Source organism: Hyla sarda, chromosome 6 (genome assembly GCF_029499605.1).
Source record: "Hyla sarda isolate aHylSar1 chromosome 6, aHylSar1.hap1, whole genome shotgun sequence".
Classification (NCBI taxonomy): domain Eukaryota; kingdom Metazoa; phylum Chordata; class Amphibia; order Anura; family Hylidae; genus Hyla; species Hyla sarda.
In genome coordinates, this window is record NC_079194.1 from 169,642,364 (window position 1) to 169,669,170 (window position 26,807).

The 26,807-nt window shown below is 40.0% G+C and overlaps 1 protein-coding gene across 1 annotated transcript in view; it reads right to left on the bottom strand.

Moving 5' to 3' along the window:
• PEPD (peptidase D) overlaps positions 1–26,807 on the bottom strand; it is a 339,112-nt gene that overhangs the window by 236,524 nt on the left and 75,781 nt on the right. The window contains exons 8-9 of the mRNA XM_056525786.1: positions 3,142–3,217; positions 1,401–1,447 (exon numbers count right to left, since the gene is read on the bottom strand). Of these exons, the coding sequence (XP_056381761.1) occupies positions 1,401–1,447; positions 3,142–3,217 (123 nt within the window). The remainder of the gene's footprint in view (positions 1–1,400; positions 1,448–3,141; positions 3,218–26,807) is intronic.

A 26,807-nucleotide genomic window follows, 5' to 3' on the forward strand; every position in this document is an offset into this window, starting at 1 on the left:
CAATAGGGAAGTTACATTTTTGGCGCATTTTCAATATTGGTCAAGTATACAGTAGCACACATACAAGCAATTCCTCCCTTCCTTCTCTAACCAGTCTAAATCTACATTATTTATGTATGGACTTAGGACAATATGTATGGAATAATTATGCCATGGAGGAAATCTCTTTTGGGAACTGTTCTTGCACAAATTGCATAGTTTTTATCTATTTATGCTAAAATAGATGAATTTGTATTATAGAGGTTGCTTAATATTGCTATGTAAGTGTAAAACAACACAGTTAGTGAGTACAAGTCCTATAATAGGTGTGGTTGTATATCATATAGAGAGTTGTATAGTGCACTTTGCTTGTGCTGTTTTATGCCGCAGATTTTCTGCACACAAACCAACTTATGATTTCCATTTAAAGCAGGGTGAGTTGGCATTTTAATTTTCAATTGTATATGTTGGACTGCTTCTTCTAATTGAATGCTCAGCATTTAAACAAAATATAGCATATGTTTTCATTCAGGAGGACTGTAGTGGACTCCTGCCTGATGTTTTTGCTTTTCTTTTACATATTTTTAAGTCTGTTCACATAACATGGCGTACATCAGTTTTTTACATTTTGGCAAGTACATATAGAGATTTCAACAGAAAATGTATAGGAAAAATACAAGGTTGTCTGAACTTATATTTACTGAAGAGGTTAGGAAAAACTGCTCCTTAAAAGGTTTGTGTATGATTAGAAAAATGTCTGCTTTTTCCCCAAAAAAGGACCATACCAGAATATGCCATACTTGTCCCCAAAATGCAGGTCCCACCTCTAGAACTTGAATATATCTTTAGATTTAGGGATTGCATCCCCCCTCTGGCTTGGTTGAAGCAGCCTAAGGTGTTAGGGAAGCTGACAATAGCAAGAAGGCCGTTTAACGCATTTTTTGTAATTGCTATTGGCGATAATAAATTAAGCACTGCCAGCTATGCTACTGACATAGCCCTAGAGTTTAAAGAAACAGCAATGCTTGCAGGTCTTCTTTGTTTCCGCAATACCCATTGAAAAATAATGGGAGTTACGCAAACTGTTTACAACAGCCACCTTGGGTATTCTAGGCATTACGACCAATTCAGGCTGCTGCAACCAGGCGGAGGGAGTAGATTGTCCTCATTCCCAAAGGGGAACATCACTGGCCACGTGTTTGGCTACCATTAATTCCAGAATTAAAGTGCTATACAGAGATTTGGACACAGAGAGATGGACACGGCTCAGAGATTTCTGTCAATACAAATCAGACATAATGTGCATCATGAAGCCAGGGCCTCTCTTGCCAATGGTAGGCCATTCATAAGACCCTTCCTGTGTTCACACATCATGACCAAGAGGATGTAATAGTAATCGTGGTTCAGAGAGACTGACGTACCTTTCAAGCTCATACTCCTGCATTCGGACTTTTGCAGCTTTCATGACCTGTAAATTGTAAATGCATTTACTTATTTTTTTTCAGAGCACTTGCTGAATCATTGATAAGGCTTTGTTCACATTTCAAAAACTGTTAACAACTGCTAAAACCTAACTAAATTGGCAAAATCTCAGCTAGCTAGCTAAAACACCAGTGTGTACACAGCTTTATTTGCTGAAGAGTTTTTAACGCATGGAGTAAAGATTTGGGCCCAGATTTATCAAACTGTGTTAGAGAAAAAGTGGAGTGATTTTCCCACAGTAACCAATCACAGTTCAGCTTTCACTTTACCAGAGCTCGTTAGCTGAGTTGTGATTGGTTGCTGTGGAAAAATAACTCACACAGTTTGACAAATCTGGGCCTTGAAGTTTTAATTTGGACCTTTAGACTTTTAGAAGTGCTGGATATCTTTTTTCTTTTCCACACAATAAACTTAACAAACCCCATTATGATTCCCATGGATTTTATGAAGATTTGTTGGGATCCCTTTGAATACCAGATCAGGTACAGTTGTTGTAGGTCTTGTATGGGATCAAAGTTGAAGGGTGTCTCATCTGTGCCACACTCCTGATACTCCTGCATGGATCTTGAGTATATAAAATCAGGCCTTACTGAAGATGGAAAACATTGTTTTGTTTTTTTAAGAAACAGCCTCACTTCTGTCTATAGACAGTAGTGTAACATTTCTGGAAATAAAGCAGACCCTTAATATCCATGACAACACTGAACTGATATTCCATGTGTTGTCAGCAAAAGCAAGACATGTTACAATTGAAAAAGTAGAAATGTACAGGTGAAACTCAAAATATTAGAATATCGTGCAAAAGTCCATTGTATTTCATTAATGCAACTTAAAATGAAAGGAAGCGTGAAATTCTCCAAAATTTTCTATTAGATGGATGCATTGACCCTGGACTTAAAGGGGTACTCTGCTGCTCAGCGTTTGGAACAAACAGTTCCGAACGATGGAGCCGGTGCCGGGAGTTTGTTCCAAACCCTGAGCAGCGGTGTACCACTTTAATGAAGCACAGTGGACCAACACCAGTAGATGACATGGCTCCCCAAATCATAGTAATTAGGGTGGGGGGGGATCCTTTGGGATTTTCATGAGCTGTAAGCCATAATCATCACAATTATGACAAATCCCAGCTTGAACTATCTTGCTTTGCATGTAATGAGTCTCATATATTGCATTACCGAAATAAAAGAACTTTGCACGATATGTTGATCTGTTACATAATCTGTTGCCTGTTCCTCTACTCTCACATGGCATGCTTTCATGAAGTACCAACTGCGCTTGGCATCAGACAAGACATATGTCACCCTCAAGACAGTTACAACAAAGTATTACATAATAAAGGGGAGAGCACTTGCAAAAGGAACACTGCCCCACCCAGTAGAAATTTACTAAGTAAAATCTGTAACACATGCTCATTTCTACCTGAATGAAGCAGCTATCATCATGACAGACAATGAGTTAGGATATCTAATGATCACAACACTTGCCATACATAGAAATGAGGTATACGGGGACAATCTTATTACCAGCACACAGAGACAACACTATAATCGATAGCCACATTTCCCCACAGTCAATACAATTAACTGGGAACCGACAGACTACAAAGAGAAGACATGGGCAGACATGAATAGCAGTTCAAGAACAAGATAGGAATGAGTAGTTTGTGATAAGAAGCCTTACTTCTTTATGCGCCTCGCTGGAGATTCGGTTAGTGTACCGTAGCACCTCTAGTTCCATGTCAGTCTTGAAGACACGGCTGTAGGAGGGAGAAACAAGCCAATGTTAATATAAGATACCATTTTTTTTATATATATATATATATATATATATATATATATATATATATATATATATATATTTACTGTATGCTCTTGTCAGACAGAGTCACACAATTCCATACCTGTAAGGCTCCTTTCACACTATGAGTATTCATCCGTTATTAAACATCCGTTTTCTGTGTAAAAACAGATGTCTGTATAATAACGGATGAAATAACGGGTTCTTACCAGGGGTAAAGTCCTGGGGAAAAAAAGTGTGGGAACTCTTTCACTCAAGGGATGGTCTCACAGGACTCCTACTAATGGAAACGGTGTTCCAGCTGTGCAAAAAGTGCAGGAACTCCGTCCCCACGCATTCCTGCAGGACTTGAGCCCTGGTGCTAACGGCTGAATAACATCTGTCAAAATAACGGGCATAGTCATCCTTTAAGACCCATTAGAACATGTGTAATGTTTGGCCGTTTTAACAGTTCTGCCTAAAGACTCCCACAGCCGGAACTACTACTACTCCCACTACTACTCCCTTCATGACTAAGTCAAAGTAGTATATTTCATCTGAAACTATTTTACAGTTTGGTGGCCTGTTAAGCTGATCCAGGCAGAGAAAAGCCAGAGGGGACCCAACAAAGCAGACACTTCTCCTAGGGCCTAGGAGGGAGCCTGTCCCCTGGCTGATATAGCATGAAGCTACTGATAGGTCTTATTTAATGTTCTTCTGCCAGATTTCCAGCTAAATAATTTATATCACAGCGGTTGTCTATTTTATACAATTCTTTATTAGGACACATTAAATTAATAGAGGGGTCGCTAAAAATAGCTGCTCCCACTATGGTTCACATTCTAAATGAAAAAACTAAGGCTAATGTTACATATAGATAAGTGATGGAAGAATCTCTGCAGTGGACAATGGATTCTAAGGTCGCTCATCTGCTCCTGGGAAGGACAGGCGACATCTAGCATAGCGCCAATTATGATTAACATTATCAGTGGACAGCATAGTGACTCAGTTATTTGTACCGCTGCCTTATGGCACAATATATGCATGGAGTTTGTATGTTCTCCCCAATTAGATAGGTTAATAGAGTAGGGCAGTGAGAAATAACTTCCTCCCTATCCAAAGGATAGTTATAGATCTGGTGGGGGGGGGGGTGGGTTTGACCGCTGGAACCAAGTGCGATCTCCTGAATGGGGCCCCGGCAGTCTGCTGGAGGAGGTGTGTTGGCCGCAGCTTCCTGTGGGGGTCTGAACGGCTGCTTCAGGGGCCCCGGGCAGGAGATCGCGCGGGGGGGGGGGGGGGGGGGGGTTGGATTGTCATAGTGGCATAGTTAGGAAAAAATATTCTCAATCTGGATAACCCTTTAGGGTACCTTCACACATACAGGATCCTGCACAGATTTGATGCGCAGGATTTGTAACTGCAGATTAGAATATGTGCTCAGTCATTTAGTTTACATTGAAATCTGCAGCAGAAAATCCTGTGCATCAAATCTGCGTACATGTGACTGTACCCTTAAGCAGATATTTATTTTCTAATGCTAGTTTGAACTATCAAATTTTTATGGTAAACATATTTTAAAGAATTTTTGGGCAATTTTACTTTCTATATTTTACATTTACTGTACTTTAATTTACTATACCAACGCGCCATTACAATGACAGTTTAGCTTTCAAGAATGCCTACAAAAATCTAGAAGATCCAATAATCTAGCACTATATCATACACAGGGTTGTAATAATAAATAATAATAAGTATTCTACTTTGATTTAATCTTAATGGTGCATTACTGTGTAATGACCTCTGAATAGGATTTCTATGACCCTTGCATAGGAGTGGTCTTCCAGCCTGCCCAATGCTTTTTCCCCATTAGCCCTAAATTATTGTGCAATCTCTTCCTGCCTCAGCTCCAGTGTCTCTCACATCAGAGTGTTAGGATCAGGTTCCCAGCTCTTCTTATGTACTTCAAACTCAATTATTATCTGCATTTACAGCTATCCGCCATTCTATTTCATGTCTGAGCGAAGGCAGCCACCCTGCAGATCGCAATTGTTTTGTATCTGAGATACCATGGTTGGCGCCCTGATCTTCACAGTGATACATCTAGTCTACACAGATATGACTTGTATCAATAAAAGCAGCCTTTTATAATGGGAGATATGAGGCTTGTCTCTCTAGTCTATCTCAAACTGAAATTAGTTTTTCACATTTTAGCAAGGGCAGACAAGTGACCTGTAGCAGGTTACAGATGATACTCAGTTACAGATTCTTTTTTCTTCTTTTGTAAACACCAGCAATTACAGTTATTGTCTTATTTAGTTATAAGTTACTTAAAATCCACATAATCCTGTAGTCAGAATTAGTTGTGCCAGTGACAATAATATAAAATCAGCCTTCCTTGTTGTAAGTAAAAATAAAATCAAACAAGTGAATGCACTAAATGTGACCCAGGAAAAAACTTTTTTTTATATATATTAACTGGCTCCAGAAAGTTAAACAGATTTGTAAATTACTTCTATTAGAAAATCTTAATCCTTTCAATAATTATCAGCTGCTGAAGTTTAGTTGTTTTCTGTCTGGCAACAGTGCTCTCTGCTGACATCTCTGCTTGTCTTGGGAACTGCACAGAGTAAAAGAGGTTTGATATGGGGATTTGCTTCTAAACTGGGCGGTTCCCGAGACACGTGTCATCAGTGACAACTTAAAGGGGTTCTCCGTTGCTTAGACATCTTATCCCCTATCCAAAGGATAAGGGATAAGATGCCTGATCACGGGAGTCCCGCCACTAGGGACCCCCGTGATCTTGCACGCGGCACCCCGTTTGTAATCAGTCCCCGGAGTGTGTTCGCTCCGGGTCTGATTACCGGCGACCACAGGGCCGACAGCGTGTGAGGTCACGCCTCCGCCCCCGTGTGACGTCACGCTCCGCCCTACAGGAGGGGGCGTGATAGCGAACACGCTCTGAGGACTGATTGCAAACGGGGTGCCGCGTGCAAGATCACGGGGGTCCCCAGCGGCGGGACTCCCGCGATCAGGCATCTTATCCCCTATCCTTTGGATAGGGGATAAGATGTCTAAGCACCGGAGTCCCCTTTAAAGAGTGCCTATCATGAACTCATCTGTCCCTAATTCTAACACCCCTATCTTTCCCTGACCTCATAGTCACGGGGGATGATGCTTTGATCCTTCTGCCATGCTTGAATTCAATAAAGGTGCTGACAGGCTCAATGGGGCGTCCGGCTTGCCATGCACATCGCTGTTCCCGCCCGTCTGATTGACAGGCAGGGAGCTGCGCTGTGCTTTTCACTGTCCCGGCTGCACAGAGATTTCGGACTCATGAGTCAATGAGTCGGGACATGTAGGGAGATCCCTAGTGGTCAGTTTTTTTAAAGTAAAAAAATATATATAAAGATACATTTTTGTTAATCATATGGTATTAGAAAGTTGTTTCTAATACATTAACAAAATATAAAAAGTTTTTTTTGGTGGCAGGTACTCTTTAAACAGAAAAGAACAACTAAACTTCATCAGCTCATAAGTACTGAAAGGATTAAGATTTTTTAATAGAAGTAATTTACAAATCTGTTTAACTTTCTGGAGCCAGTTGATATATATAAAAAAAAAGTTTTTACCTGTATAACCCCTTTAAATCTAAATAATATTTAAAATGGTTCCCAAGCTTATTAAGACTATGTGAACAAAGCTTTTTTTACATCCTAAAAGACATGTCAGAAAAATAAGAAAAACAAAAAACAGATTTGTTTTGGCAACAGGACAAGTTAAAACTGTTTAAGTATGTTGAGACTTGACCTGATAATGTGATCGGACGTATTGCCGGAAGTCCCATGTAAGTCTATTGAACTTCCAGGAATATGTCTGCTGATTCTGATACAAGATTGCCTTGGAAGTTTAAATATATTCTGCTGACAGCCCATCAAGATAATAATGCTTTAATTTTTCATCTGTGATAATTAATTAAGAGCCTAAAAGTTAACTGAATGTCACTATTTTATTATTACATTCCAAGGTTAAATGTCTGGTTTTTAATAGGTGCTGTCAAGTGACAGCATGCATGCTTTCTCTCCATCTTCTTTGACTGATTGGCATACAGGGATCAGTGCTGTAAGCAAAGTTCTGTACATAAACTATGCAGGATAGGGAGGAGGCATGCATGCTGTGGTTAAAGGGGTACTCCCGTGGAAAACTTTTTTTTTTTTTTTTTTTTTTTTTTTTTTAAATCAACTGGTGCCAGAAAGGTAAAAAGATTTGTAAATTACTTCTATTAAAAAATCTTAATCCTTCCAATACATTTTATGGGCTGTATACTACAGAGGAAATGCTTTTATTTTTGGTTTTCTCTGATGTCATGACCACAGTGCACTCTGCTGACCCCTGCTGTCCATTTTAGGAACTGTCCAGAGCATCATATATTTGCTATGGAGATTTTCTCCTGCTCTGAACAGTTCCAAAAATGGACAGCAGAGGTCAGCAGAGAGCACTGTGGTCCTGACATCAGGGAAATCCAAAAAGAAAAGCATTTCTTCTGTAGAATATAGCCCCTAAAAAGTACTGGAAGGATTAAGATTGCTTAACAGAAGTAATTTACAAATCTGTTTAACTTTCTGGCACCATTTAAAAAATAAATAAAATAAGTTTTCCACGGGAGTACCCCTTTAAGGAATGCCTCCTTCACACTTGAGCTCTGAGCAGGATCTAGAGGTGACAAAATTTCCCTGAAAGGGGTACACCAGTGAAAAACCACTTGCAAATCAACTGGTCCCAGAAATTTAAACAGATTTGTAAATTACTTCTATTAAAAAAAATCTTAATCCTTCCAGTACTTATCAGAGGAAGTTGTGAAGTTATTTTCAGTCTGACCACAGTGCTCTCTGCTAGGAACTGTCTAGAGCAGGAGAGGTTTGCTATGGGTATTTTCTTCTACTCTGGGCAGTTCTCGACTCGGACAGAGGTGTCAGCAGAGAGCACTATGGTCAGACAGAAAAGAACTTAACAACTTCCTCTGATAAGTACTGGAAGGATTAAGATGTTTTTAATAGAAGTCATTTACACATCTGTTTAAATCTTCTAGCACCGGCACTAAAACTTAACTTTTAATCATAATATCTAAAACTTACTTATACCCCGCGTGATATAAAAACAATATATACAATACTCGTCAGTAATGGGTTCAAGAACTGCATCCAAGATCTACATGCAGCTTCAATACTGTTTTAAGTGGCAAAGTGGTAAGCATCACAAAGATAGCTCCATGTGGAGCTCCTCCATACATCACGGGCACGGTGTGTTGTAAGTGCTCCACATGGAGCTATCTTTGTGACGCTAATCTTCTAGTTTCCAGACCAATGTGCTAATCTTATATCATGTTTAGCAGGCATGGTTTGATAATTTGGTCTGATATTATTCTGTCATCTGGGTTCTGAGTGTGGTTTATGTCCCAGCCGGTCCACTGAGGATCCCGGTCACCAACCGGGTGAAGCGCATTGGGAATGGAAAATAATAGTATTTGAATAATCAATATTATTTGTTGTTTTCTGTTTTGCTGGGTTGTATGTGTTGAAATAGATTAATTTAGTGGGTGTATTCTTGACCTAGGTGCGTCTACCACTTTGCTGCATGTAGACCTTGGATGCAGTTCTTGAACACATTACTGACTAAGAGTATTGTATATATTATTTTTATATCACGTGGGGTATAAGTAAGATTTAGAGATTATGATTAAAAGTTAAGTTTTAGTGCCAGTGTCTCAGTGAATCTATTTGTAGTTTGCATGGTGCATATGTTGGTATCCATAATAATTAGTTATGTGAGTGATAACTTTCTAGCACCAGATCGATATGTCTTTGTGGCTGCCGCCAATGTTGCCATTTAATTTCTGCTTGCTGTAACTGAATATAATCATTCATCTCTCACAATAATAAAGAACCAAAACACATTATGAGGAAGGTGGGTTGTATTTTTGCTCTTTTTACATTTTGCTTCTTTAAGAGTGGAGATTTTAGAAGCAGAAACTTTGTTCTTGACCACAGAAATAATAGCACATTGTAATACAGATTATACACTAAAGACAGCTAAGCTTTGGGAGTAGAAACTACTGCCTACTTAATATACTTTGAGGATCTGAAACATTATTTTATAAGTGCTGAAAATGGAGATTGCCTGCCCCCCCCCCCCCCCCCAACAACATTCAGCAGTGTAATCTGTTTATTGCAGTAAGTAGAGTCTTAAGGGAACTTTTGTTATAATGTAAGTATGAAGCCAAGGCCCAAACATCACAGACCCATTGGGATCCATCCATAACCATACTAAGAAGAGGTAAGTACGTCAGTATGGGAGCAAACATCAACAAATATTATTTGGATTAACTTCCCCCAGAACGAGCCAAAGACTTATAACACAATAAAATAAAAGTTAACAAATACGTTAATCCTCCCAAGCAACCTTCACATCCCAAACACTTGTGAATGACAGAAAACTGGTTTTAACACAACATGAATAATTTCACAGGCTTTTAATTAAAATGATGGAGAATGATCTCACAGCCCATAATAAGCAGCACAGGCATGGTGGAAGGTTGCAATTAGAGATGAGCGAAGTTACAGTGATTTGATTCATCACAAACTTCTCGGCTCGGCAGTTGATGACTTTCGTCTGCATAAATGAGTTCAGCTTTCAGGTGCTCTGCTGGGCTGGAAAAGGTGGATACAGTCCAAGAAGTCTCTCCTAGGACTGTATCCTCCTTTTCCAGCCCCCCGGAGTACCGAAAGCTGAACTAATTTATGCAGGCTAAAGTCAGCAACAGCCGAGCCGAGAAGTTTGTGACGAATCAAATCACTGTAACTTCGCTCATCTCTAGTTGCAATGTAACCTCCTGTAATTAGTTTTTATTGTGAGTGGAGACAAGTTGACTGCTCTGGACCTGGGATCACACCTCTGATGTCTGCTGTGTGGCTCCAGATGCCAATTAGACTTGTTCAGGGCACCTTTCAACATCCAATTAGAAACAAGACGGCAGAAAAGTCACTTTCTAAAAATACTTAAGGACTGAGAGTGGGGAAGGATGTGGCGGGGGCTGGTACTTTGTGATAGAACAACTGGTGATGGGAGATTTTCAGATCTGGGATGTGAAATTAAATAGTGGGATTTTTATGTACAAGAATGTAACTATTCTATTACGGACCCAAATATACAATACTATAATTACTCTAATACAGACCTCTACTGAAAACAATATAACATCTATGATTCTTCCCCCTATATACAAAAATATAACTACTAATACCTGTCCCTATGTACAAAAATATAACTACTCTAATACTGCACCCAATGTAGAAATATATGACTACTATGGCATTGCTTACTTTGTACAAGATTATTAAAATTAACAAAAATTGTATAACACCTTTCCGAAAGAGAAGACCAGATTTTGTGTGACAGATCTTTAGCTCATGATACATTATGCACAGTGGTCATTTTCTCTGATAAGACCAACCTATAAAATGCACTTTTCTAATGCAAATTTGGATGGTCTCACTGTAAAAATGTATGGGTTAAATTCACTATTCCATGCCAAAAATAACAATTTGATATTCACATTACGGACACCTCTTTGATACAATGACCTTATCTAAATCCCTATTATCATACCTACAACAATAGTGGCTCACGCTGCTCTTCGCTAGAAATCCTTTCTATTTTGGAAGAGTCAAACAAACAGTCTTAGTTAATTTATTGATATGATTTATTTAATACCCCTACCAAGTATGTTTACGTGTGTGTACAGTTTTTCCCCTTAGACGCACAGAAAAGCTCCCTGCACTCAGATACCAAGCAAAAATAATTGGAACACTTCATCTTAGGTTTGGCAAGAAAATGCAGCACGTAAGGAAGGTGAGAATAGATAAACACGGACTATTACATACCACGCTCAGATTCAAGGTCACAGAGGGTTTACAGCACTGCCAAATGGAAATCATCTATGTTTAGGGGATTCATCTTAAAACTGACCAAATGTACAGATCTGAGCGATAATGTAAGCAGCTGGGTTATGTATTTACAGTATGAGAAACCTGGGTGATAAATGCAGTTGCTATTACAACTTCCAACATAGGTTGTCACTCAGCTTTCCTCAATGTCTGAAGCACAATGGGGGACATTTATCATTGCAGGTGAAGCATTTTTTACTCCTTTTTTTGTATGTTGGTAATGTGTAGGTGAAAAAAAATTATTTATTTATTTATATAAACATTTTGCGTCTTTTAAATCCTGCTGCGCAAAAATATGCGACTCTTCTACACAAACACCAATAAGTGTTTGCGCAGTTGATAAATACATGACCACTGCACAGAGAAAATGATAAATGGTGTCGCAAAAAAGTCCCCCCTAAAAAAAAACACTGCCACTGTGACTAGGGCTGCTTTCACAAGTTCCCAATACAGATGCAAGTCACAGCCTGATAGTAGGTCTAGAGATCAAACACAAAGCATTATACTGATAAAAGATGAAGTCAGTTTGGGTCAAAAACCTGCAGTCAGACGGAGACTTGTGTGAAAATGACCTTACGCTAGGGATTGACCGATTATCGGTTTGGACGATATTATCGCCCAATATTCACGATTTTGGACGTTATCGGTTTCGGGAATTACCTTTGCCGATAATGCCCCAAACCCCCGCGCCTCCCCCAGCCAAATCCGGCACCTGTATGTAAAAAATGAGGTGTGAATGCAGCCTTACTGGCATAAAATGTTAAAGGAAAACTGTCATCTTGATCACCCACACTAAACCCACACTGGGTTATGAACAGATGAAGCAATGAAAAAGAAAAAGTAAGGGGAGCACTCACGAAGACCCGGTCTCAGTTGCGGTGCAAACTTTGCACCGCAACTGAGACCAGGTCTTCGTGAGTGCTCCCCTTACTTTTTCTTTTTCATTGCTTCATCTGTTCATTTGTCACAGCTGTCCGCAAAGGGGTTAGAGCACCATAGATCGGTGACTGGTGCACCGCTCTCAAGTGAACCACGACAGAGGACTGTATATATCTGCCCTCATCTTCCTATGTACCGCTGCAAGGCCGATTAAGGTAGTGCCGATCGCTGTATCTATACCTTGTTCCCACACTGGGTTATAGTGTGGGTGACAAGGAATCCAAACAGGGGTCACTTACTATAATCGGTGCTGTGGTTCCCGAAATATTGGTTGGTGAAGTTACCCTTCTGAATTTGGGGAGTCGAGTGCAGGAGGCGGGCCCCGCCAACTGTCCGCCTCTGCTTCTTTCCGTCTTCTCAATCAGCCATCCCCTTAGTTAGCATATTCATATTCTGCGACTCCACGTCCTAGTGAAGTGATTCGCAAGTCACGTGAGTGCTGCACTCTGTCGGTAGAGCGAATGCGGCGGCAGTTTACACACAGCTCTCGTCCTGAGCGCTGACTGCTAGCAGTCATGTGAGAGCTGTAGTCATGTGAGAGCTGTAGAGCTGCCGGCGCATGCGCTCTACCGACATGAGACTCATGTCACTAGGACGTGGAGTCGCAGAATATGAATATGCTAACTAAGGGGATGGCTGATTGAGAAGACTGAAAGAAGCAAGGGTAGCCAGCCGGTGGGACCCGCCTCCTGCGCGCAACTCCCTGAATTCAGAAAGGGGAATTCGCCAGCCAATATTTCGGAAACCACAGCACCGATTATAGTAAGTTACCCCTCTTTGGATTCCTGGTCCCCCATACTATAACCCAGTTTATTGGATTTAGTGTTGGTGATCAAGGTGACCGTTTTCCTTTTAAGAGTACCTGTCATCAAACCATTTTTTCTAAACTAACTCAGATTATATTCCCTAACTATTCCTACCACCCCTCCTAAAAAAAATTCCCAAGCTTTAAAAAGCTCTGTATCATACCTTTCCCCTTGCTTACATTGTGTGAGCTCCCAGCAGGAGAAAGTGGGCGTTCCCCAGCAGGCATGACGTCACTGAAGCCAGAGAGAGCTCTGCCTCGCCATGCCCCACACACATTTCCTAAGTTTGTTCCCCTGTCAGGCCGGGAGGAGACCAAACTAACTGTTTGGCTTGTGGCAGAGAACAGAACAGAGCCATCTAATGCCCATTTTTCAATCACATTTAAAACATATAAAAGGGTGAGAATTTTTACAGCAAGTAAATAGCAAAGTGTCTTATAATTACAGGAGATAAAAATATAAACTTTTAACCTCTTAAGGACCCAGGACGTATGGGTATGTGGTGTCCCAGTACAGGTACATTGTGTCAAGGTATTGTAGGCCCATTCAGATTGAGACCTCTAGTGTCCTGGGGGCTCCCCTGCAGGGACTCAACTATTTCTAATGGGTATTTGTAATGTTATAACTTAGCAATCCGTTATTAGGTGTCTGTAGCTTTAAGTATATTACCTAGCAACCTAATGCTTAGTTAGGGTATGTGAGAGTGGAGGACTGAGGGCTAGACTAAACTTTTGTGTAAGGTGTTATATTATGTTATTACTTGTATGTAACTTTATTGTAAATCCTAAAGGGGATACAGACAACTCTATGATCCACAGCTGCCTGGCCAATGGGCTTTAGTTTAGCCTTCCCTTATAAGGGGTGGCATTTCCTGTGTAGAGGGGTTGAGTTGAGTAGAGAGGAGTTGAGTGGAGTTCAGGGTTCAGAGTGAAGAATCAGCAGTTCATTTCAATTCAGAGTACAGAGTGGAGGTCCGAGCAAGTTCAGAGAAGGTGAAGCTCCAGAGTAGCAGAGAGAATCCGCAGACGAGTGAGAGCAAAGATGAGAGAGAGATAAGAAAAGCATGAAGTAACCCCAACTAATAGCAAGCCTTTACTTCAGCCTTGATCAGAGAATTCCTAAAGGACAATTCATTATCTTCCGGCAAGAAGCCACAAATCTACCGACACTTCAGTAAGTGACTAATCTCAAGCCTAATATAGCGCAGACCTAAAATTCCTAGTCCGACCGTAAGAGCCAAGCATATATGCAATATCAAGTCCAGGCACTGCAAGCTGTGTGGTCCTCTAGAGACTGTCTGTTAAACCTTTGGGAGACTTTGGTTGAGCGTTGTGGAGATTGTACCACCTAACTTTGGTTAGTAAAGCCTCCATTAAACTGCAACCTAGTGTGGAGTCAATTCTTTCCTTGCTAGCCTGTGGGGAGACGGAGTTCCCCGGACCTGTAGTACCCCGGGAGATACCAAGACTATAGTGGCGTCACGTGACATTAAGGGTTAATACCATACGACCCTGGGTTTATAAACCCCCCCCCCCCCCAAGAACCAAGTAGCTAACCCCAGCGTAGTGGCGGTCACGGGTTTCACTCGTGGTTACCACAGGTACATCCTGTCTCCCGGTCCTGCGATATAACGCGGGGTCACACGGTGACCCCGCATCATATCGCGGCGGGCCAGGCGTCATAGTGAAGTCGGGACCTGCCACTAATAGCGTGCGGCACTGATCGCGGTGCCACATGCTATTAACCCTTTAGCCGCACGCTCAAAGCTGAGCAGCGCGGCTAAAAACGAAAGTAAAAGTGCCCGGCTAGCTCAGGGAGCTGTTCGGGATTGCCGCGGTATAATCGCGGCATCCTGAACAGCTGTACTACAGGAGGAGGTCTTCTTACCCTCTCCTGCACTGTCCGATCGCCGAATGAATGCTTCAAGCCTGAGATCCAGGCTTGAGCATTCAATCGCCGAAAACACTGATTGATCCATTCCTATGGAGATGAATCAATCAGTGTAAAAGATCAGTTAATGCAATGTTATAGCCCCCCCCTATAGGAGCTATAATATTGCATAAGAAAAGTGTAAAAAAAAAAAAATCATTAACCCTTTCAATTATCCCTTCCCCTAATAAAAGTTTGAATCACCCGGCATTTCCAAGAATAAAAAAAAACAGTGTAAATAAAAATAAAAATAAACATATGTGGTATCGCCGCGTGCGGAAATGTCCGAATTATAAAAATATACCGCTTTTTAAACCGAACATTCAATGGAGTACGCGCAAAAAAATTCCAAAGTCCAAAATAGCGCATTTTTGATCACTTTTTATACCACTAAAAGTGAATAAAAAATGATCAAAAAGTCTGATCAGAACAAAAATGGTACCGCTAAAAACTTCAGATCAGGGCGCAAAAAATGAGCCCTCAGAGTGCCCTGAAAACAGAAAAATAAAAGTTATAAGGGTCAGAAGATGACCATTTTAAACGTATACATTTTCCTGCATGTATTCATGATTTTTTTTTCTGAAGTGATACAAAATCAAACCTCTACAAATAGGGTATCATTTTAACCGTATGGACCTACAGAATAAAGATAAGGTGTCATTTTTGCTGAAAAATGTACTGCGTAAAAACGGAAGCCCCCAAAACTTACAAAATAGTGTTTTTTCATCAATTTTGTCGCACATTGATTTTTTTTCCGTTTCACTGTAGATTTTTGGGTAAAATGACTAATGTCATTACAAAGAAGAATTAGTGACGCAAAAAATAAGCCATCATAAAGAATTTTTGGTGAAAATTTTAAAGAGTTATGATTTTTTAAAGTTAAGGAGGAAAAATTTAAATTAAAAAACGGAAAAAGCCCGGGTCCTTAAGGGGTTAATTTGATGACAGGTACTCTTTAAAATATATGAATAAGAGTTTGATCTAGTCACAGAAACCTAACCTACCCCTAATGAGTGCTGCTCCAACACATGACATACCAGGGGGCTGGGGGCTGTACATTAGGGGCCAGAGGAGATTATTTAGCAAAACACTTGTAGACATTTTGTATTTTTCCGTTTAAATTGATAGCAATTGGAGAAGTGTGGTAAAGAAACCTTTGATTTGTGCTGCAACATCTTCCCATTCACTGAGTTAAAAGGGATGTGTCATCAGAAAATGACCTATTGTTTAAATCAACTTTTATTTTAAACGTATACTGTAAGAATTTTTGGTGATTTTTTTTTTCAATTATACTATCAATATTTATAAATAATCCTGAAATCTTACACTTTACATTCTCACCTCTAGGCCTAAACCTAAGCTAAAGAGCCATTGAACAACTGAAAAGAGAAAAATACCTGGATACTGCACTCCAAACCTCCAGTGGACGAAGTCTTGCAGGCGTCAGTACGGAGTTAGATCCAATATTCTTTAATTGTCAAAACACAACATATTTCGGGGATGTGTCTCCCCTTTATCAACTGATATACAGTATACGGTGAAACGCGTCGCATTGGATTAAATCTATTCGCTACACACCTGGCTCTATTGTCCTCTCCTTGGTCAGCGCCGTTATTCCCATCTCTTCCGAAGTTTGCCTTACATCTCATCACTTAATAAAGGGTAGACATCTTCAAAATGCTTTGGGTTCTGACAGAAAAAATATTGAATCTAATTTCATATAGACACGTTTAAGATTTTGTCCTCTGGAGGTATTTTTCTTTTCTTGATAATAAAACACATTTGAACGCCTACCAGTGATTGGGACAAACTGGCGACAAGAAACTTGTTCAGACTGCTGCTTCCCCAGTTGAAACCCAAGGATACAGTCTGACTCTCAAGGCACATTTAGGTGTTGTGTTATCACACAACTCCAAAATGGTAAGTGGCCACTTGACACCTGACACACCTGTGTGTTACAAACTTTCAAACAGTTTCACCGTATGAGGGGCTTTGAACTTTTTCAAAGTTTTCTTAAACATAAAATAAGGCTTCTTGTTTTGTCTGTAGTGATAAGAAGGGAGCTGCTGGAAAGTGATCTGTACAGAATTACAGCGAAAGAGGACACCAGTCAAAGAAAAGACAATAGACAATGTTTACAGTTTAGCGTTTCCTTCCCCCACCCTTTAAGAACAATCTTGCATTGCGCATCAGCCGGCCGCTGTCAGAGTCACGCTGGCTCACATCTGGACGCCGGATGTTTACATCTGTGGTCCGGATGTGCGGCCGGACACCGCCAGGCACCGATCTTCATTCTAATTATACCACTCACATAATTCCTTGCACAATTGCATATGGTCCATACTGTTACCTGCATATGGTTTATATAATGTCATTATATTTTGATTTTGTTTTGTTATTATGTTATCCCTAAGTGTTTTACCTGCTTGTAATTTGCAGGCGCCCTTTTTGCCCCTATTTATAGAATCACTGTTTGTACAGTCTGCACACTGATCTGAAGAAGGGGTTGGCTCCCCCGAAATGCGTAATCCTGTCTATCGCTTTTTATTGCTTTTATTGGTTTTATCCTCATGCAATAAAATCCACAAGTTCTTACTTCCCTCCACTCTGGACTTGGTTTATTATACCTTCCTACGGAACCAGCAGCACCATTTGGAGGTTCTTTTGCTCTTCCACGATTATCCACCCTGTAGAATGACCTCTTCAAATGGTCATGGAGCATGCCCAGAAAACCTTCCCATTTGTCAAGAGACAGCTCCTGTCCATTCTATTGTTGCCTATGTCCATAGGGATTGCTGTAAAGAAGATCTCTAAATGCTGTTATAAAACAGCTGAGGCAAGATGCCAGCCCCCATAATAATGTACAAAAATGAAATAATAAAAACAAAAAACAAAATCTACAATCAGAAAATGAAAGATAATTAAAAATGTTTTTACATATTTCCGTATCTAAGGACCCTGAGTAAAATGTTCTTTTACTTTTCCTTGTAAGTGCCAAACATCTTGTGCACAGTGTTCAATAGTGATCATATGAGATACATGAAACCGACAAAGAAAAGTAAAACTGTATATTACTCAGGGTCTCTGTGAGCAGGCTTATTCTGCCCTCGGATAAAGCAGCGTGACAGTCTTTTCAAGCTGAAAGACACCTACCTAGTTCTTTGTTGAGCACTGTTGACTTACCACAGGTACATCCTGTCTCCCGGTCCTGCGATATAACGCGGGGTCACACGGTGACCCCGCATCATATCGCGGCGGGCCAGGCGTCATAGTGAAGTCGGGACCTGCCACTAATAGCGTGCGGCACTGATCGCGGTGCCACATGCTATTAACCCTTTAGCCGCACGCTCAAAGCTGAGCAGCGCGGCTAAAAACGAAAGTAAAAGTGCCCGGCTAGCTCAGGGAGCTGTTCGGGATTGCCGCGGTATAATCGCGGCATCCTGAACAGCTGTACTACAGGAGGAGGTCTTCTTACCCTCTCCTGCACTGTCCGATCGCCGAATGAATGCTTCAAGCCTGAGATCCAGGCTTGAGCATTCAATCGCCGAAAACACTGATTGATCCATTCCTATGGAGATGAATCAATCAGTGTAAAAGATCAGTTAATGCAATGTTATAGCCCCCCCCTATAGGAGCTATAATATTGCATAAGAAAAGTGTAAAAAAAAAAAAATCATTAACCCTTTCAATTATCCCTTCCCCTAATAAAAGTTTGAATCACCCGGCATTTCCAAGAATAAAAAAAAACAGTGTAAATAAAAATAAAAATAAACATATGTGGTATCGCCGCGTGCGGAAATGTCCGAATTATAAAAATATACCGCTTTTTAAACCGAACATTCAATGGAGTACGCGCAAAAAAATTCCAAAGTCCAAAATAGCGCATTTTTGATCACTTTTTATACCACTAAAAGTGAATAAAAAATGATCAAAAAGTCTGATCAGAACAAAAATGGTACCGCTAAAAACTTCAGATCAGGGCGCAAAAAATGAGCCCTCAGAGTGCCCTGAAAACAGAAAAATAAAAGTTATAAGGGTCAGAAGATGACCATTTTAAACGTATACATTTTCCTGCATGTATTCATGATTTTTTTTTCTGAAGTGATACAAAATCAAACCTCTACAAATAGGGTATCATTTTAACCGTATGGACCTACAGAATAAAGATAAGGTGTCATTTTTGCTGAAAAATGTACTGCGTAAAAACGGAAGCCCCCAAAACTTACAAAATAGTGTTTTTTCATCAATTTTGTCGCACATTGATTTTTTTTCCGTTTCACTGTAGATTTTTGGGTAAAATGACTAATGTCATTACAAAGAAGAATTAGTGACGCAAAAAATAAGCCATCATAAAGAATTTTTGGTGAAAATTTTAAAGAGTTATGATTTTTTAAAGTTAAGGAGGAAAAATTTAAATTAAAAAACGGAAAAAGCCCGGGTCCTTAAGGGGTTAATTTGATGACAGGTACTCTTTAAAATATATGAATAAGAGTTTGATCTAGTCACAGAAACCTAACCTACCCCTAATGAGTGCTGCTCCAACACATGACATACCAGGGGGCTGGGGGCTGTACATTAGGGGCCAGAGGAGATTATTTAGCAAAACACTTGTAGACATTTTGTATTTTTCCGTTTAAATTGATAGCAATTGGAGAAGTGTGGTAAAGAAACCTTTGATTTGTGCTGCAACATCTTCCCATTCACTGAGTTAAAAGGGATGTGTCATCAGAAAATGACCTATTGTTTAAATCAACTTTTATTTTAAACGTATACTGTAAGAATTTTTGGTGATTTTTTTTTTCAATTATACTATCAATATTTATAAATAATCCTGAAATCTTACACTTTACATTCTCACCTCTAGGCCTAAACCTAAGCTAAAGAGCCATTGAACAACTGAAAAGAGAAAAATACCTGGATACTGCACTCCAAACCTCCAGTGGACGAAGTCTTGCAGGCGTCAGTACGGAGTTAGATCCAATATTCTTTAATTGTCAAAACACAACATATTTCGGGGATGTGTCTCCCCTTTATCAACTGATATACAGTATACGGTGAAACGCGTCGCATTGGATTAAATCTATTCGCTACACACCTGGCTCTATTGTCCTCTCCTTGGTCAGCGCCGTTATTCCCATCTCTTCCGAAGTTTGCCTTACATCTCATCACTTAATAAAGGGTAGACATCTTCAAAATGCTTGGGTTCTGACAGAAAAAATATTGAATCTAATTTCATATAGACACGTTTAAGATTTTGTCCTCTGGAGGTATTTTTCTTTTCTTGATAATAAAACACATTTGAACGCCTACCAGTGATTGGGACAAACTGGCGACAAGAAACTTGTTCAGACTGCTGCTTCCCCAGTTGAAACCCAAGGATACAGTCTGACTCTCAAGGCACATTTAGGTGTTGTGTTATCACACAACTCCAAAATGGTAAGTGGCCACTTGACACCTGACACACCTGTGTGTTACAAACTTTCAAACAGTTTCACCGTATGAGGGGCTTTGAACTTTTTCAAAGTTTTCTTAAACATAAAATAAGGCTTCTTGTTTTGTCTGTAGTGATAAGGGAGCTGCTGGAAAGTGATCTGTACAGAATTACAGCGAAAGAGGACACCAGTCAAAGAAAAGACAATAGACAATGTTTACAGTTTAGCGTTTCCTTCCCCCACCCTTTAAGAACAATCTTGCATTGCGCATCAGCCGGCCGCTGTCAGAGTCACGCTGGCTCACATCTGGACGCCGGATGTTTACATCTGTGGTCCGGATGTGCGGCCGGACACCGCCAGGCACCGATCTTCATTCTAATTATACCACTCACATAATTCCTTGCACAATTGCATATGGTCCATACTGTTACCTGCATATGGTTTATATAATGTCATTATATTTTGATTTTGTTTTGTTATTATGTTATCCCTAAGTGTTTTACCTGCTTGTAATTTGCAGGCGCCCTTTTTGCCCCTATTTATAGAATCACTGTTTGTACAGTCTGCACACTGATCTGAAGAAGGGGTTGGCTCCCCCGAAATGCGTAATCCTGTCTATCGCTTTTTATTGCTTTTATTGGTTTTATCCTCATGCAATAAAATCCACAAGTTCTTACTTCCCTCCACTCTGGACTTGGTTTATTATACCTTCCTACGGAACCAGCAGCACCATTTGGAGGTTCTTTTGCTCTTCCACGATTATCCACCCTGTAGAATGACCTCTTCAAATGGTCATGGAGCATGCCCAGAAAACCTTCCCATTTGTCAAGAGACAGCTCCTGTCCATTCTATTGTTGCCTATGTCCATAGGGATTGCTGTAAAGAAGATCTCTAAATGCTGTTATAAAACAGCTGAGGCAAGATGCCAGCCCCCATAATAATGTACAAAAATGAAATAATAAAAACAAAAAACAAAATCTACAATCAGAAAATGAAAGACAATTAAAAATGTTTTTACATATTTCCGTATCTAAGGACCCTGAGTAAAATGTTCTTTTACTTTTCCTTGTAAGTGCCAAACATCTTGTGCACAGTGTTCAATAGTGATCATATGAGATACATGAAACCGACAAAGAAAAGTAAAACTGTATATTACTCAGGGTCTCTGTGAGCAGGCTTATTCTGCCCTCGGATAAAGCAGCGTGACAGTCTTTTCAAGCTGAAAGACACCTACCTAGTTCTTTGTTGAGCACTGTTGACTTTTCAATGTCGTACTGCTGAAGACTGTTGGTGTATTTTAACTACTTTATTTTCATTAGGTATATGCACTCTGTATGAGAGACATGGATCAGCAATGTTTGAGGCTTCAAAGCACGCACACACTAGATGTATATTGTCTGTGTTTATACACAGCGTCCCGAGCCCAGTCTATCTGGAGGAAAGCTGAGGTCTGGAGGTTTTATACTAATGATGTGGTAATTACGCCACAGATATGAGCGCCCATGAATATCCCATTACCACCAAAGCCAAACGTGACACTCCGGACTTGGAAAGCCTGACTCTGTCATTACTGATCGTAGGCTAATCCTGCTTGAAAGAAAAAAAAAAAGAAACGTCTATCAGGATTTAAAGGATTAGATACATTACAATCCATTTTTGCTGCAGAACTGTTAATCCCTCCAGATCTTCATGGCCCCTGGATGTATAAGTCCTGGCCACAGTATGCAAGACAGGGCTGTGGTAGACTGTGGGTAGTCTTATTGGCCCCCAAGTTGCTTCACAGCTTGTAATAATGATCATATATAATTGATAAACACTTAGATAATCAGCCAGTTCTTCGTGGAAAGGAATACTGGCTGATTTGCATATTGCAAACTATGGTACAGGGAGGTTTTGGGTAATGTATATTTTAAACTAATTGACTGTGGCCCCTTTATTGTAGTAGTTGGTGGTACCCTATTTCATTGGTACTATTTTCACATACCTCTGCATCTGGCATTAGCTCCACAATTGTATTTTTCCTAGACAACTATCATCCCAGATACAATCAGTAATAAGCATGCTTTCTCTGGCCTAATATATGTATAATACTCTAATAGATTTTGGGGATAAGCAGATGCTAGACACCTCTGTTACCTCTTGTCTTCAACAAATACATAGGATTAGAAAGGTTAAAAACCAAACAGCCAGGATCCCGTTTGTCTCCCATGGCAGGTAAAAGACTGACTGCCAAGTTTCAGAGGCATTACATTTGCAGCAAATCCTGTTGAACTTGATGAGATATGCTTACAAAATGATCGCTTACAGCAATACTATAATATGTGACAATGCTATGATGTGAGCAAAAAGGGTGGGGCTGTGATCTTTCAGACACACACACATACATACCGTATATATAGGAAAATAAAGCCATTTAGACTACTAAAACACGAAGGTAGCGGGAAGGCATTAAAAAAGAATAAAGTATGTAAAAGAAATAAAACTAGCAAAAATTGCAGCAGAGAACGATTACCATAGAAAGTTTAGAAAATAATTCTTCACCTACATAAATAATAAAAAAAAAACAAAGGGGTATTCAAGGCAAAAACTTTTTTTTTATATATATATATCAACTGGCTCCGGAAAGTTAAACAGTTTTGTAAATTACTTCTATTAAAAAATCTTAATCCTTCCAATAGTTATTAGCTTCTGAAGTTTTCTGTCTAACTGCTCAATGATTATGTCACGTCCCGGGAGCTGTGCATGATGGGAGAATATCCCCATAGGAACTGCGCAGCTCCCGGGACGTGAGTCATCAGAGAGCAGTTAGACAGAAAACAACAACTCAACTTCAGAAGCTAATAACTATTGGAAGGATTAAGATTTTTTTAATAGAAGTAATTTACAAATCTGTTTAACTTTCCGGAGCCAGTTGATATATAAAAAAAAAAAAGTTTTGGCCTGGAATACCCCTTTAAAACTATAAATGTTGGCCCTCTAAGAAATAATCTGGGTGTAATGGTGGAGGAGGATAGGGAAATTGTCAATCTACTAAATGCCTCTCTACTGTATTTACACAAGAAAATCCAATGTTAGGTCATATGAGTAAAGATAATGTAGATTTTCAGCAAATTTCATCTTTTTAACCCAACAAGAAGTGCGACGCCACCTTATTAACATTAAAACACACAAATCCCCGGGCCCAGATAGAATCCATCACAGAGTTTTACAGGAATTATGTACCGTGCTAGACAGAACCGTATTTCTTATTTTTTTTAAGATTCTATAATGACAGGGATTGCTCCACAGGACTGGTACATGGCAAAAGTGGTACCAATATTCAAAAAGGGGTCAAAATGGTATCCTGAAAAATATAGGCCTGTAAGTTTAACATCTGTTGTGGGTAAGATTTTTGAGAGGAGATGCTTTACTGGAGTATCTCAATGAAAATAACTTTCATACACAGCGTCAACATGGGTTTATGCAGGATCTGTCCTGTCAGACTAATCTGTTCAGCTTCTATGAGGATATCAGTTATAGATTGGACCAGGGTAAAGCTTTGGATGTTATACATCTGGACTTTTTTAATGCAATTATATACAGTGCCACACAAAGGGTTAGTACATACAATGAGGATCCTGGGCCTAGGTGAGGATATATGTAAATGGTTTAGCAACTGGCTCAGTGATAGGAAGCAGAGGGTGATTGGAATGGAAATTACTCTGGTTGGGTGTCAGTTACAAGTGGGGTACCACAGAGTCAGTACTGGGTCCACTTCTTTTCAATATGTCTATTATTGACCTTGTAGGGGGATTACGAAGTAGAATTTCAATATGTGCAGATGACTAAACTGGGTGATCACCACAGAGGAGGATAACATAATATTACAGAGGGATCTGTGGAAGCTGGAGGCTTGGGAAAAGACATGGCAAATGAAGTTAATGTGGAAAAATGTAGGGTTATGCATTTGGGCCATAAAAATAACATATACAAATTATTGTAATAAAACATTAGGTAAAAACTACTACCGAAAAGGACTTGGGGATACTGGTGGACAGTAAACTCTACTTTAGTGATCAGTGTCAGGCAACTGCTGCCAAGGCTACTAAAGTCATGAGATGTATCAAAAGAGGCATAGAGGCTCATGACAAGACCATAGTTTTGCCTCTGTATAAATCAGACCACATATGGAGAATTGTGTCCAATTTGGGGCACCTGTGGCTGAACTGGAAGTGCAGAGGAGGGTAACAAAGATAATGGTATGGGAGAATTGCCGTACCAAGACAGGTTATCAAGCTTGGGGTTATATAGTTTATATAGTCTAGAGAACAGATATATTGGGGGGGGGGGGTGCGATCACAATATATAAATATATGAATGGACAGTACAGAGATGTTTCAAGTGATCTTTTTATACCAAGGCCGGTAATGTGATTTCTGACTCAATAAACTGGTTCAAGGGGGGGTATGGCAGTCTTTCTAGAAAAATAATAATATTACAGGTTATGGGTACTAGATTAATGTGGATAGAACAGTGGTCCAGGAATTTATTCAGATTGCCATATTTGGAATTGGAAGGAAATTTTCAATTCAGCCTCATGTCTTCTCTACTTTTGTCAGTTTCAAGTAATTTCTGGGAGCACTGCTTGTTTTTCTGTTTTTAACTGACCACAAGTGTTGCCACAACTGATGGCAAAGTTCATCAGTTGTGGCCTCACATGCAGGCCGGATTGGGGAGCGTAGTAAGATGAATGTGAACTGTCAATCAAATGAATGGGATCAATTCTACCATCAGATTCCTTCTGATGCTTTTCTACAGCACTCATGGAAACACAGTTGGATTGCTGGAGATATGTAGAGGAAGCCTTAGGTTCCTTCTTTTACCATTCTTTTTGCTGCTACCAATCCTGATCTTCTGCCTAATATCCATGACACTCTGCCAACCCTGACCTACAGCCTAGTACAAGTGACATCTAAACTCTGTGCTTGCCCATTACTTATAAGGGCTGTACTCTGTCTTGACCTCTGACTGTTGAATTTTACTGCACCTTAAGATGTTAACTGTTGCTTTAACAGATTTATACCTGAGAAAACGAAAATGGCTGAGTGGTTAACACTGTTGCCTTGCAGCAATGGGATCCTGTGTTCAAATGCCACCATAGGCAATACCTGAAAGAAAACTGTATGCTTTTCTTGTGTTTTGGGGGGTTGCCTCCAGGGACTCTGGTTTTCTTTTTTTTATCAATTCTTTATTTTAAATGTTTCAATAAACAAAATGCACAACAGTATAGACAATATAAACTTTAAAGTTGTGCGCTCGCAGGTCCCATATGAAGGTAAGGTAGACTCACAGTGCATATATGAGGACGCTGGTAAAATATGTTATAATGAGGCCCAGATCCAGTTTGGAGTGTGAGCAAGTAGATGTCCTGCTTCAGCTGCGGTTCACGACTGAGCTAAGAAACCATACACCAAGGAAACATGTAGGAAGGAAAGGGAAGGTAGATGGGTGAAAGAAAACCAATAAAGCAATAAATGCCTGGAGAGAATGGTGTGCTAAGCATTGGTAAAGGTGTGCTCGGTAAAGCTCGCTTCCAGTACCAGCTCCCTATATATTGTTTTATAATATATATATATATATATATATATATATATATATATATATATATGTATATACACACACAAACACACACACACGCACACAGTGAAGTCTAGGGTGTTTCATGACCACAATCCATTAAGATCTGGGGTTAAATTGGAGCTTTAACAAAACTAGGGGACAATGAGCATTATAGAGTTAAAGTAGAAAAAGAAGCAACAAGATGAGTAACACAGAGAAGAGACCATAGAGAGACAGCCGAAATGGAATAAAAGAAAGAGGGAGAGAGAGAATAGAGGAAAAGAAGGAGAGGAGAAGGTGGAGAGGTGAAAGAAAAAGAGATAAGAGGGTCTGGTCCTAGATAAAACAGGATATAATGTGTGGCAAGTATAGAGGGCATAGATAGGGCGGGAAGAATTAAGACGTTGAGGGGGATAACAGAGGGGGAGGGAGAGGCGACGCAATGCGCACCTTATAGTCCAACCATAGCGTCCATATTTTCACAAAGCTAGCATGGGAAGGAGTACTTCAGCTGACTAATTCCTCCATTCTGCATAGTTCAGATACCTTTTGGTGCCAATGGTGTGTGGTGGGAGGCAACGTTTGCAACCACTGCAGGGGAATCAGTGCCTTTGCTACAGAGAGTAAGTGAGCAACTAAGGACTTTTTGTGCATGTTGCAGTCTGCATTTGGTAAGCCCAAAAGCACTAGTGGAGGTGTCAGTGTAATCTGTTTGCCTACTACAATAGATATGAGTTTACCAATCTCCGTCCAAAATGGAACAAAATCTGGGCAATGCCACCATATATGGGAGAAGGTTCCCCTACCCACACAGCACCTCCAGCATGTGTCATTGGGCACAAGGCCCCAGTGATGCAATAATTCTG